The 12873-nt window shown below is 45.0% G+C and overlaps 1 protein-coding gene across 2 annotated transcripts; it reads right to left on the bottom strand.

Annotated features, from left to right (window-relative positions):
- Positions 1–637: 637 nt before the first annotated feature.
- LOC150041439 (uncharacterized) lies at positions 638–5068 on the bottom strand. 2 transcript variants are annotated; one of them, XM_090326885.1, is made up of 4 exons: positions 4404–5068; positions 3208–3253; positions 1838–2056; positions 764–847 (listed from the first exon to the last, which is right to left on the bottom strand). In XM_090326885.1, exons 1-3 carry the CDS (start codon positions 4805–4807, stop codon positions 1862–1864), a joined length of 645 nt encoding a protein of 214 aa, XP_090183011.1. In that variant the 5' UTR covers positions 4808–5068; the 3' UTR covers positions 764–847; positions 1838–1861. The 2 variants fall into 2 exon arrangements, with proteins under 2 accessions (XP_090183012.1, XP_090183011.1); XM_090326886.1 differs by lacking the exon at positions 1838–2056 and having other exon boundaries at positions 638–847; positions 4404–5063.
- Between the last annotated feature and the right edge of the window lie 7805 nt (positions 5069–12873).

Raw genomic sequence — 12873 nt, 5'->3', positions numbered from 1 at the left:
GTTGGGTGATGGACACCCACTCAGGAAGGAAAGCCTATGAAGAAAGAAAAAGAGGGGGGGGGGAGGATGGCAGGAATGCAGAGAGGAAGGAAGAAAAGGCCAGGCCAAGAAAGGAAAGACAAAACAAGGAGCTGGTGCTATAGAGAACATGACAGTGAAGCCTACAGATACCCAAGACAGTTTCTAAACTCCTCTCACTGGGGAAAATCACATGTCTCCCAACAACGAAGTGAACCCAGCCTTATCAACACAGCTTCTGGGGCTCATAGCCACTGTGCGCCTCTGACAGGCTTTAGGAGCTTCTGCCCTGATATCCGCTCCAACTGCACAAACGGTGAGCACGCAGCTAAATACTGCATGGGCCAACAGCATGGGTTCTCAACTGGAGGACAACCTCCCAGTCACTGCTTCACACAGGAGTAACCCTGTCTCCTGGAGGAAGCCCTTAAGCATTCTGGAGGTCCTTTTGCTGGGAAAGCTTGCTAAGCAGCCAGAGAGGCTGGAGACTCCAGGGCACGTACACTGCAATGCCTTTCCCTTAACAATTTACACCCATAGCCTCCTAACACAAGAACACACATACACACACACACACACACACACACATACAGAAGGAGGATGTGCCTCTTTATTGATAGTATGAGTCGTGTCAGCATGGAGGCCAAATGTAGACAGCACTTGAAGAACCCATCTGCCTTGGATTCCGGCAGAAGATGGAACTCTGGGACTCTCCCAAGCACATGGAGAAGATGATGTCTCAGTCCTCACTGTCACTGCTGTTTTCATCTTTTTCCATGATTGTCTTCAGGGTTTTTCTATGCTTGAATCTCCTATTCTGAAACCAAGTCTGCAATTAGAGTGAAAAATCATTTGTTTACTATAATGAACACTGAATACAATCGTGGGGAATGCAAATCATGCAACTTTATAAGTCACTGAGATGTGAACGTGCACAAGGTGACAAATCTCTGATTGCTTTGATCACTCCTTGGGGTGTTAAGGGTACCCAGTGATGGAACAGGCGACTACAATATGTGAAGCCATGCTCTAAATCCACAACACCACAACCAACCACCCAAACTCCGGAAGAATGAACACACCCCTCCTTCAGAACACACAGATGGAGCGCCCCCCAAGCTGTGCCAAGGGCTCTAACAGATTGAAGGTGGGTAAGGGAGGTGAACAAATTGGCTGGTAAATTTAGAGAAGCTATAGCTTCATAGAACGTTTTGGTGAGACATTCAAAATGAAGTACAAACTAATGTCACCACATCAAATTTGAATCATCTGTATTTACAGTATAGACTAAAAATTATAGCAGGTTTTGCAAGATAGGCCTCACAGATTCCTCTTCATCACCTTAGAGTTTGAAGAGCATTGGCAAACTATGCTTACCACATGCAGTCTCACTGCTAGTTTTCAGATTTTGAGACTTAAACTAATCCACCAAAAGGCTTCCTAACTTCTTTATATTACTTTTCTTTTTTCTTTTTGCCAGTACTGGGGCTAGAACTCAGGGTCCGAGCACTGTCCTTGGGCTTTTTCCTCAAGTCAAATGCTCTGCCGCTTGAGCCACAGCACCACTGCTGGCTTTTCTACGTATGGGGTACCGAGGAATCCAACCTGAGCCTTCGTGCATGCTAGGAAAGCACTCTACCACTAGGTCAAACTTCCGGACCTGTATATTTCTTAAGGAGAGTTTCTGAGCACTGTCCATTAAAGAGCAAGAATTGTTTTCGTGCAAACTAAACTACCGAAAGGTCACTTAAGAGAACCTGTAAAATTATTTTTATTATTTACTTCTGTGTAGAAATATAGACGAAGATGACATATTTACGGTTTCATAAGTATTCGTGCCATTTCACTGCATTCCTTCATGCGAGAGAAGTCTAAAAATCCCATGAATACCAGTGGTGACAGTGGTTCCTCTTGGTCCTCCAGATCTTGGCTCCAGGAACAGGAAGAAACCAAGCAGTGCTAGGTTCTGCTGGAGGTGGTGTGGCAGCAGGATGGCCCAAATCAGGTTCACATGTGGAATCGGCCACAGCGGTGCCTTCTTGCAGGGTCCAAGATGAGCCACAGGGTAAGATGCGAAGGAGCAGCAAATACCAGCCCAAACCAACTCCCACAGCCAGGTCCACCCAACTCCCAGTCTGGTGGACCTTGCTATGACACATTCCTCTTCCTCCAGTATCCGATTTGCCCACTTTCATCCTCTTCCATTCTATCTTTTTGCATTTATCCTTTTTCTCTTTGCCCTTTTCTTTCCCTTATGAGAGAATGAGAAGCTAGGGCTTCACAGTCCTTTCTCCATCAAAAGCATTCTAAGACTCAGCAACTTTTTGCCAATGGAAAGCACTGTTAGGAAAATGGCACTGAGGCTCTAAGGTAGAGTGCTACCTTAAGCGTAAAGAGGCTCGAAGACAGGGCCCAGGCTCTGACCTCGAGCCCAGGCCTGGCAAGCAATAAACAAACAAACAAACAAACAAACAAATAAATAAATGAAAGAAAGTAGGAAGGCATGGGGCCGGGAGTTTGGCCTAGTGGTAGAGTGCTTGCCTAGCATGCACGAAGACCCGGGTTCTATTCCTCGGTACCACATACACAGAAGAAATCCGGAAGTGGTGTTGAGGCTCATGCGGCAGAGCTCCAGGCTTGACAAAGTCCAAGGACAGTGCTCAGGCCCTGAGCTCAAGCCCAGGTCTGGTCAAAATAATAATAAAAATAAAAAGTTCGAAGGCAGGGAGGGAGGCAAGAAGGAAAGAAGGAAAGGAGGGTGGGAAGGCAGTTGGTAGGGAAGGAGGGATAAAGGAAGGGAATCGGGAGAGGAAAGCAAAGGGAAGGAAGTAAAGAAGGAAGCGAGACAGTCCTGCTAGGAAGTTGAGCTCCCAACAACAGATGTCCAAAGGCAGCCAGGGTATAAAAATATGTGAGGCTTCATGTCCAAAATACCCAGCAATACAGGCCTGGAGATGTGACTCATGTACATTTTTGCCTCTGCTTCTGAAGGAGCTGAAACACAAGCAGGTTCCACTATACCCAGCCAGACTCTTAATAATGATTTTTACATTACAGTTCCCAAAAGAAAAAGGGAACAAGGTACCATTAATCCACATCAACTTGAAACTACCTAGGACAAAGGTGTTTGGAGGTCTGGACTAGGTTTCTCTTGACTAACTTCAAAACGCTTGCTTCAGGTTTACTGACCTTCACTCGGTCATCAGATTCATCTATGCATGTTGCCAGCCGCTTCCTACGGAAAGAAAACGACAAGGGTTCATGTTTTCTGTTGTTAAAGGAAATAACATCCAATCTGTCCATCCTATGCATCATCGTACGTGCAAGGCACACCTTGACAACTCACCAGTGCAGATTTCTATAATTCTGAGAACTCATGCTGCTTTTGCAACGGTTTCGACGCATCACAAAACCGCTGCTGGCTTTAAACCTCATGAGTTAGGATACTAATTCCTAACACTTTACTATTGAAGAGTAACCTTTTATTGTCATTGATTACGTTATAGATTAACATATTACAATTACTCTTGTATCACTAGCTTCACCAGCGCTTCAGAACAAAAAGGGGAAAAAATCTAGATTGAACAAATTAACTAAGTTTAAACACTACAGAAATGCTATAAAGACTCGAGCTACATTGACTGGGTCTTATCATGAGGCAGGGCAGGAACACAGATAAAAAAAAGTGAAACAGATCAATTGGAATATGTCAAAAATGATAACTTCCATCTACCAAAGGTATTAAGGCAAGCCTACAGTTGGCAATAATATTAAAAGATGAGAGAAGCACTAGTGGCTCATGCTTGTAACTCTAACCACACAAGAGGCAAAAACCTGGACGACTGCAGTTGGAAGCTAGCCTGCATAAAGAAAAAAAAGAAAGTCCTGGGCAAAAAGGTGCTCAGAATTTCTTGCTAATTAACCAGCAAAATGCTAGACTGGAACCATGATTCAAGTGGTAGAGCATTAGCCACTAGAGAAGACAGGGAGAGAGAGAAGCAGTGTTGACACGGCCCCGAAAATACGAGCATACACACCTAAATGAATCAATAGTTAAGTAAATACACTGTAAAGCCTAGGACAGATGGCAGTTTCCCGGTGGGTAACCAACCAGTGCCGCCAAATCCCCAGCCTAATTTGCTTTTCCAGCTCTCACGAGCAAAAGCCGCCCAAAGCAATGGCTGCTGGTCGGTTCCTAGACAAGTCTCCAGTCTACACTGCATGCACGGAGTGCTGGGGCACCCCAAGGCATTCCTCCCGGCTCCAGTGCCACGGAAGGCAAAAAGCCCCAGTGGGTCGGGCGTAAAGCGGAGAAACCGGGGCGAAGCGATGGGAAATGGCCGAACGCGATGGAGGTCGAGTACCAACCCAGAGCAACCACTGACCTGGTGGGGGCATCCGGATAGTGCGTTTCTTGGAAGAGGTTTTCCATTTCCTCCACCTGCCACGGCTGGAACTTGCGAATCTGCCTGCGCTGGGGCTGCGGAGCCGCCGCGGCCGCCTCCTCCGGCTCCGGGGCCTGCGGGGCCTGCGGCGCCGGTGGGGGCAGTGGGGGCCCTGGAGGCACCTGGAACCCGCAAGCGCCCTCACAGGAGCTGGAGCTGCCACTGTGGCCGTCGCCGTCGTCGTTCCCCACGTCTTCGTGGTTCCCGGCCCCGTCATCGTCGTCGTCGTCATCGTCGTCGTCGTCGTCGTCCAGGTCAGCTATGAGCCTCATGTAATCCTTGAAGGCCAGCGCTCCTTCTCGAAAGTGCTGGCTCTCGGCTCCACCTGGCTCGGGCTCAGCCATTTCTATGGCCAGGCTCCTGGCGGAGTGGTGGTGGGAGGCCCAGGCGGAGGAAGGCGGCTGTGCCTCGTGGCGACTCGGGCGATGCCGCTCTGTGGAGAGCACGGACGCACTGACGCCTCAGCAGGATTGGCCAGGCGGCACAGGCTCTCCAGCCTTGCGCAATGCACGGCGGCGCACTACTTCTCCTGTGGCGCGCGAATCATCCGCGTGGCGGGAAGCCCAAGGGGGCCCACTGCTCCTCCTTTACCTTGCAAGGCACCGGGCTGCACTACCTCCCCAGTGCTGCGCGAGGCACCGCGGCGCACTATTTGTCCTCCTCTGCGCAAGGCAGTTTGGGTGCACTGCCTCCCCTCTGCCGCACCGGGCAGAGGAGGCGCACTACTTCTCTCCTGCTGGCTAAGGCCCGCCCTGCTACCTTTCTCTCTCTGGGCCGTGCCAGGCCCAAGTGCCCCAGAAGCTTCCCTGCGTGGCAGGAAGCACAAGGGGGGCGCACTACCTCTCCTCTGATGCGCAAGGCACAGGGGGCCCTCTACCTCTACTCTGCCGCCCAAGGCCTTGTGGGTGTACTACCTCTCCTGGGCCGCGCATGGCACTGGGGTGCACGACCTCTCCTCTGCCACGCAAGGCACTGGGAGGGGGCGCGCTGCTTCTCTTCTGCGGGGCAACGCACTGTTGCGGGGGACTACTTCCCCTCTGCTGCACAAGGCACAAGTGCCGCGGAATCTTCTCTGTTTGGCGCGAAGCACAGGGGCGCGCACCACTTCTCCCGTGATGCGCAAGGCACCAGGGATGCACTAGCTGCGCTAGGTGGCGCGCGGCACCGGGGTCGCAGTCTTTCTCCTCTGCCGAGCCAGGCCCCGTGGGCGCACTGTCTTTCCACTGCCGCACAGGGCAGTGCTTGGGGGAACGCGCACTACGGTTCCTTTGCCGCGCAAGGCAGAGTGGGCGCACTGCCACGCCTCTGCCGCGCAAGGCACTGTGGGCATCGTGGCACTGCTGTGCTTTATAATTCCTGCACATACTTGCTGCCGCCTGCTGACCGCTATTGCCTTTCCAAACAGACTGTGGCCGTGGGCAAGGAGGGATTCCTTACACGCAAAAGCGTCTAATTAGTCTGAGACGAAATAAACTTTCCGAATCAGGCAGGAACTGCTCAGGACAGGTGGAATAGAATGTCCCTTCTAGGGCACGATCACAAAATAGTGTCTAACTTGGCTATGAGTTGACTACTCCTGGTAGGACTCACTGTACCCCAGTGAGGACACTAAGGGAAGGCCTATGCTGCTCTTCTGAAATAATGCATGGTGTCCGGGCGGCCGACATTGAGAGAAGGGGGGAGCCTTCATGAGAAAGTCATGGTCGCTGAGATAATAAGCAAAAACTCCTGGCCCACTCTCAGCAGACCACTTTTTTTTTTTTTTTTGCCAGTCCTGGGGACTGAACTCAGGGCCTGAGCACTGTCCTTGGGCTTTTCTACCACTTCAGCCACAGCACCACTTCTGGCTTTTCTATGTATGTTATACCGACCAATCGAACCCGGATCTTTCTTTTGCCTTTAATGGGTTATGGGGCTTGAACTTGGCCTGGCTGCTGTCCCTGAGCTTTTCAGCTCAATGCTACCGCCCTACCCCTAGATCGGGCGTTGTCCCTGTGAGCCAAGCCCTATTTCCGTTTTCCAGGGGTCGAACCCAGGTCTTTGCGCATGGTAGGCGATCACTCTACCACTAGGTCGAACTCCCGGTCCACTCGGTCTATACTTCACAGCCTACACACAGCCTGGGCTGGGAGTTAGTTTGACTTGATCAGTTGTGACACTGATTTTTCCTGAAATTTGAAAGCACATTAAAAATATATTGGATGGTGTCTTTTTTTTTAAATTTCACATTTGTGCCAGTACAGAGGTCTTACACTGCCTCTTAGCTTTTTCTTCTCAAGGCTGGTGCTCTACTGCTTGAGCCCATCTCCACCTCTCCGCATTGTCTTGTATGTTTGGGCTCTATATAGTATTCTAGCTAGAGATGACCATATTGTCGTAAACTGAGTGGCACCCTTGTCTTGATCACCGAGGTGGAGCCTCAATACCAAGAATAAAAGGGAAACACTCTTACCAGTCTTTCACATGGAAGGATAAGGAGGCTCATTCTTGAAATGAGCAAGTCAGGAATTTTCGGTGTTTTTTTTTAAATTCTTTTTTATTTTCTCTTTTTCTGAATGTATTTGTGACAACTTTTTATTGGACTTAGGAAGTGTATGTGTGTGTGTGTGTGTGTGTGTGTGTGTGTGTCCATGTCTATGTGTGTCCTGGGACTTCAACTCACGACATTGTCACTGCCTCTGAGTTTTTGCTTAAAGAACACATACTATCACTTGAGTAACTGCCCAATGATGGCTTTTTTATTAAAGAATTTATTAACATTGATTTTTACATCATATTTCTTATGAGTGCTCAAGAAGGAAATCTCTCTATATAAACAGTGGCACTTAGTTTTTAGAACATAATCAAAATTAGGCTAAGGGTTTGAATGTAAGAGATACATATTAACTTATGTAATAAAACATGTCTTTAGAGTCATAGGGGTTTATGTCTGTGTAGGTGTGTTTATATTTTACTCATTAACTGAGGGGCATCTGGGTTGCTTCCCTGTCTTTGCTGTGGTAAATAGTGCTGCAATGAACATCGTTGTGCTAGTGGATTTAGTATGTCCTTTTTTCTGGTCGATTGGGTAAATGCCAAGTAGTGGAATTGCTGGATGCTGGCGGAGTTCTATGTTTAGTCTGTTGAGGAACCACTATATGGCTTTCCATAGTGGTTGAACCAGTTTGCACTCCCACCAACAGTGTAGTAGTGATCCCTCCTGGCCACATCCCCGGCAGCATCTGCTGTTTTCAGATTTCTTGATCATGGTCATTCTAACTGGAGTGAGGTAGAATCTTATGAGTTGTTTTGATTTGCCTTTCTTTATGGCCTGAGATGTGAAGCATTTCTTCATGTGTCTGTAGGCCATTCTTATTTCTTCTTCAGAGAAGACTCTAAGTTTTTGGCCCATGTTTTAATGGGATGGTTGTTTCTTTGGAGATTAGTTTGGGATTGATTCAGTTTTCTTTAGCTGTTGATATATTTTAGATATGAGGCCTTTGTCTATTGTATGGTTAGTGAGGATCTTCTCCCACTCTGTAGGCTTTCTAGTTAGTTTTCTAGCTATGTCCTTTGCCATACAGAAGCTCTGCAGTTTAACGCAGTCCCACTTATCCAGACTTTTGTTGTGTTTCTGGGTCCTTATTAAGAAAGTTTTGACCTGGGCCAAGGAGACATATCCTTGTATCTCCTATTCCTTCTTGTAAAGTTTTCAGTGTATCTGCTTTTACCTCCAGGTCCTTGATCCATTTGGAGTTAATCCTGGTGCAGGTTGACAAAAAAGGATCCAAGTTTAGTTTTCTGCAGGTGCTTAACCAGTTCTGCCAGCACAACTTGTTGAAGAGGCTGTCTTTCTTACATTCTATTTTTTTGGCTCCTTTATGAAAGATTAGGTGGCCATAGTTCTGTGGGTTAATATCTGGGTCTTTAGTTCTATTCCATTGGTCTTCAGGCCTGTTCTTGTGCCACTACCAAGCAGTGTTGGGAGCCAGAGTGAAATCAAACTGTACCTTGACTTGCATCAGACAATGGCTTTATTGTCTTATTGTTTTCTGGCCTTATTCTATGTAAATGACCTGAGATTTACCATATGAATGTAACACCTGGAGGTTCCCTGGGTCTGAAGGAGAGAAGAAGGGGGAGTGAAAAATAAACGCGGCAGTCTTTACCTGGACTGCGGACATCCCGGACCCGGTGTGTCTGTCTCTCTTCTATTTCTTCCTAGTCCTTGCCCCCTATTTCAGGAACCCCAGTCTGCGAACCCTGGTTCGCTGCCGGTTGGCCCCGGCAAAGCAGTTTTGGTCACTATAGCTCACTAGTTTGGTATTGAAATTCCTCCTGCGCTGTTCTTTCTGCTAAGAATTGTTTTTGCTCTATGGGGTATTTTATTATGCCAATATGAAATTTTGGATTGCTTTTTCTACTTCTTTAAAGAATGACATTGGGATATTTTGGGTATTGCATTGAATTTGTAGATAGTCCTTGGCAAGACTGCCATTTTCACGATGTTAATTCTTCTAATCCAGGAGCATGGGAGGTTTTTCCATTTCCTCAACTCTGCTTTAATTTCCTTTTTCAGGTTTTTAAACTTTTCACCAATAAGGTCCTTTGCACTCTTTGTTAAGTTAATTCCTAGGTACCGTATTTTCTTTGAGGCTATTGCAAAAGTAGTTGCTTTCCTGATTGTTGCCTCATTCCTCTCATTGTTGGCATAGAGGAAGGCAGTTGATTTTTAAGGGTTAATGTTATACCCTGCTACCTTGCCAAAGTTTTAAACCAGCTCACGCTGCTTGGGAGTGGAGTCTCAAGGGTTCTTTAAATACAGAATCATGTCATCTGCAAAGAGGGAAAGTTTCACTTCCTCTTTCCCTATTTGGATCCCCTTTATACTTGCTTCTTGCTTTATACTTGCCTTATTGCTCTGGCTAGAAATTCGAATTACATGTTGAAGAGGAGTGGAGAGAGTGGGCATCCTTGTCTCGTTCCTGATTTTATAGGAAATGGTTTTACCTTTTCGCCATTAAGTATAATACTAGCTGTGGGTTTGTCATACACAGCCATTATTAAACTGAGGAATGTTCCATGGATTTCTAGTTTCTCCAGAGCTTTTGGCATAAAGGTTTGTTGAATCTTGTCAAATGCCTTTTCTGCATCTATTGAGACAATCATGTGATTCTTGTCGTTGCTCCTGTTGATGTGTTGAATTGTATTAATTGACTTTTGTATGTTGAACCAGCTTTGCATCCCTGTGAAGAATCCTGTTAAACACTAATTTAAAATTAAATTTAAATAAGTTGTAGCTTGACAAGTGCTAAAGCAAAATACTTTCTCCAGTTTATATAAAATCAAAATTTTTCCCTATCATATACTGACACAAAATGAAGACTTTTAAAAAACTTTTTGCAGAACTGTGACTCGAACACAGCCAAGAGCTCTATGTATTGAACTGTCTTCCCCTTACTCCAAAAGTCTGCCATTAAATATTTTTGAGATTTCACTAGTTGGTATTAAATTCAATTTAATAAATATTAAATATTTTTCTCCTTTCACTGGTTAGTATTAAATTTAATTATTCTGTTTTGTGACAAAATAATACCATCATTGTTAGAGTTATCTGTATGCATATGAAAGTATACTGAAAAAACTGACAGAAAATAAATAACTGCATAATTAATATGGAGAGGAAAACTGGGAATTTTGAGAGTTGACAAAGTTATCAAAGAAAAGGATTATTCCATGCACATACTAACCAGGCCATTTATCTTTCCTATGATACTTCTTGAGTATCCTCACCCCTTGTTCATTTGGTTTGTGCCAGTTTCTTACAGTCTTTCATAAATCAGCAGAAATACATACTAATTATATCTGTTTTACATGATTCAAATCAAACATTATAGCAAAATGTTTAGAAACACATACACTTCTAAATCCGGTAGTGAATTAATTTCCTTCCCCAAAACTATCAGAATTATGGGAGCTTTGAAAAAAATCCTAACCAAACAGTTGTAAAACAAACTTTAGTCATTTATATATATATATCCTTTCCTTTAAAATCTGAATTATGTTAATTGACCTGGGTAATAATTTACAAAGCCCTGGAGTTTACTTCTGGTATTGTTTCAGTCATCACTGTTGTTGTGTGATCTTAAACAAGTTTGGGACCTCATGGACTCCAAGGTGATTTTACTTTTTTCAGTTTGTAAAACAGTGAGGGAAGGAGTATCATGATCCAAAAAGAAATTTAATCATTGCCAGGTCTACATAAATATAAACCTTCTGTAAGGTCATGTACTTTTAATTTAAAATAAATATTCCACAAGCTGTTGCTTTTGGGGAGTGGGGAGTGTCCCAGGGTTGGAAATCAGAGCTTCCCACTTACTTGCTTGGCTGGCTCAGTTTAAGCCACTACAACCACATGTTTTTTTGATAAGGAAATTGGAAATGGAGTCTCTAATTTTCCAACCAGGCTGGCTTGAATCCATAATCATCTATATCAGCTTCCTGAGTAGTAGGGTTGTATGCATAAGCCTCTCCTATGTGGTTACAAGCAGGATTTTTAAACAAGATTAAGAGTGTCTAAGGTGCATCTCTCCTCTGAAAGATCTTTAGTTAAAAAGGTGGACCAAAAAGGAAAGGTCATTCATGGCTGAACCATAAACTGTAGTGTGTCCAGGTTTAACAGGACACTTGCTGACCTGGTTCATGCTTTCACATTTCAGTCTGAGGACTGAAATTTAGGTAACGGACCAAACTTACTGATACTTACCATACCAAGGCCTGCAGGTCTATTCCTGGCATTCAGGTACTGTGAAGCAGTTACTGTATTAGCCATACAGTATGGACAAGTCTCTTAATAAAATTGATGCCTTGCTGTGATCCCAAATAGTAACATTTGATGCCATGATCTACAGATTGAGTTTCATCAAAGAAAAGATCATAAAGTTTATACAGGTAAGATTCTGGTCTTGGGGCTGGGAGTTTGGTCTAGTGGTAGAGTGCTTGCCTAACATGCATGAAGACCCAGGTTTGATTCCTTGGTCCCACATACATAGAAAAAGCCAGAAGTGGCGCTGTAGCTCAAGTGGTAGAGCCCTAAGCCTTGAGAAAGCCCAAAGACAGTGCTCAGGCTCTGAGTTCATGGGCAGGACTGGCAAAAGAAAGAAAGAGAGAGAGAGAGAGAGAGAGAGAGAGAGAGAGAGAGAGAGAGAGAGAGAGAGAGAGAGAGAGAGAGAGAGAGAGAGAGGAAGGAAGGAAGAAAGAGAAAGAATTTACCCCCTCTTCTAGATGCTTAAGTTTATGTGGTTTTGTTGCACTTACTGTATTTATGGGACGAAGTTTGAATGTGAGGGGGCCTTTGTGTTAGGAGAAATTGGATTAATAAACCACAGCATGTAGAAATGCCTGTTATGAAGAGGACTCTTATTTCCTGTACTAAATTTGACCACATTTCCATGCCTGCTTCCTGTACTAAATTAGATAGAACATGGTTGAACTCACTGAAAGCACCACCTTTCAGCAGAAAGCTACATGACAGTGTAAGGCCTTGTGTTCAACTTCCAGTACTGGCACAAAAAAGAAATTTAAAAATAAAGATGACAATGCCCAGTATGCATTCAGTGTGCCTTCAAATCCCAGAAGCAATCAATCCATGCCCCAGCTGATCATATCAACCTGATTCTTAGCCACGCTATGTGTTGGTTGCAAATCTGGAGGCAGGGGCCAAGAGACATCCTCTGCTTATTCACACAAGAGATCATGACTTTCTCATGAAGGCTCACCGCTTCCTACACTCTCCGTCACATGGCCACTTGAGGCCAGGAGGGATCACTACTACATTGTACAAACTCATTCAACCACTATGGAAAGCTGTATGACAGTTCTTCAAAAGGCTAAACATAGAGCTCCCCTATGACCCAGCAATTCCACTACTTGGCATTTACCCACTCATCCAGAAACAAGGACATACTAAATCCACTAGCTCAACGATGCTCATTGCAGCACTATTTACCATAGCAAAGAGACTCTCTTTAAGTCGTTAGCCCATGTTTTAATGGGATGGTTGTTTCTTTGGAGATTAGTTTTGGAGTGATTCAATTTTTTGAGCTGTTGATATATTTTAGATATGAGGCCTTTGTCTGTTGTATGGTTAGTGAAGATCTTCTCCCATTCTGTAGGCTTCCTAATTAATTTACTAGCTATGTCCTTTGCCTTACAGAAGCTCTGCAGTTTAATGTAGTCTCACTTATCCAGCCTTTCTCTTCATCCTGTTATCTTTTGGCTCCCTTAGAATGTGTAGGTGGCCATAGGTCTCTGGGTTCATTTCTGGGTCTTCAATTCTATTCCATTGGTCCTCAGGCCTCCTTGTGTCCCAGTACCAAGCTTTTCCCCCCATTATTATAGCTTATAAACTAAAAGTTTTAAGTTTGGTATT

This window comes from Megascapheus bottae, chromosome X (assembly GCF_031878675.1).
Source record: "Megascapheus bottae isolate mThoBot1 chromosome X, mThoBot2.hap1, whole genome shotgun sequence".
In the NCBI taxonomy this organism is placed as follows: domain Eukaryota; kingdom Metazoa; phylum Chordata; class Mammalia; order Rodentia; family Geomyidae; genus Megascapheus; species Megascapheus bottae.
The sequence above is the reverse complement of the archived record's forward strand: the minus strand, read 5'-3'. Positions and strand labels throughout refer to the sequence as shown.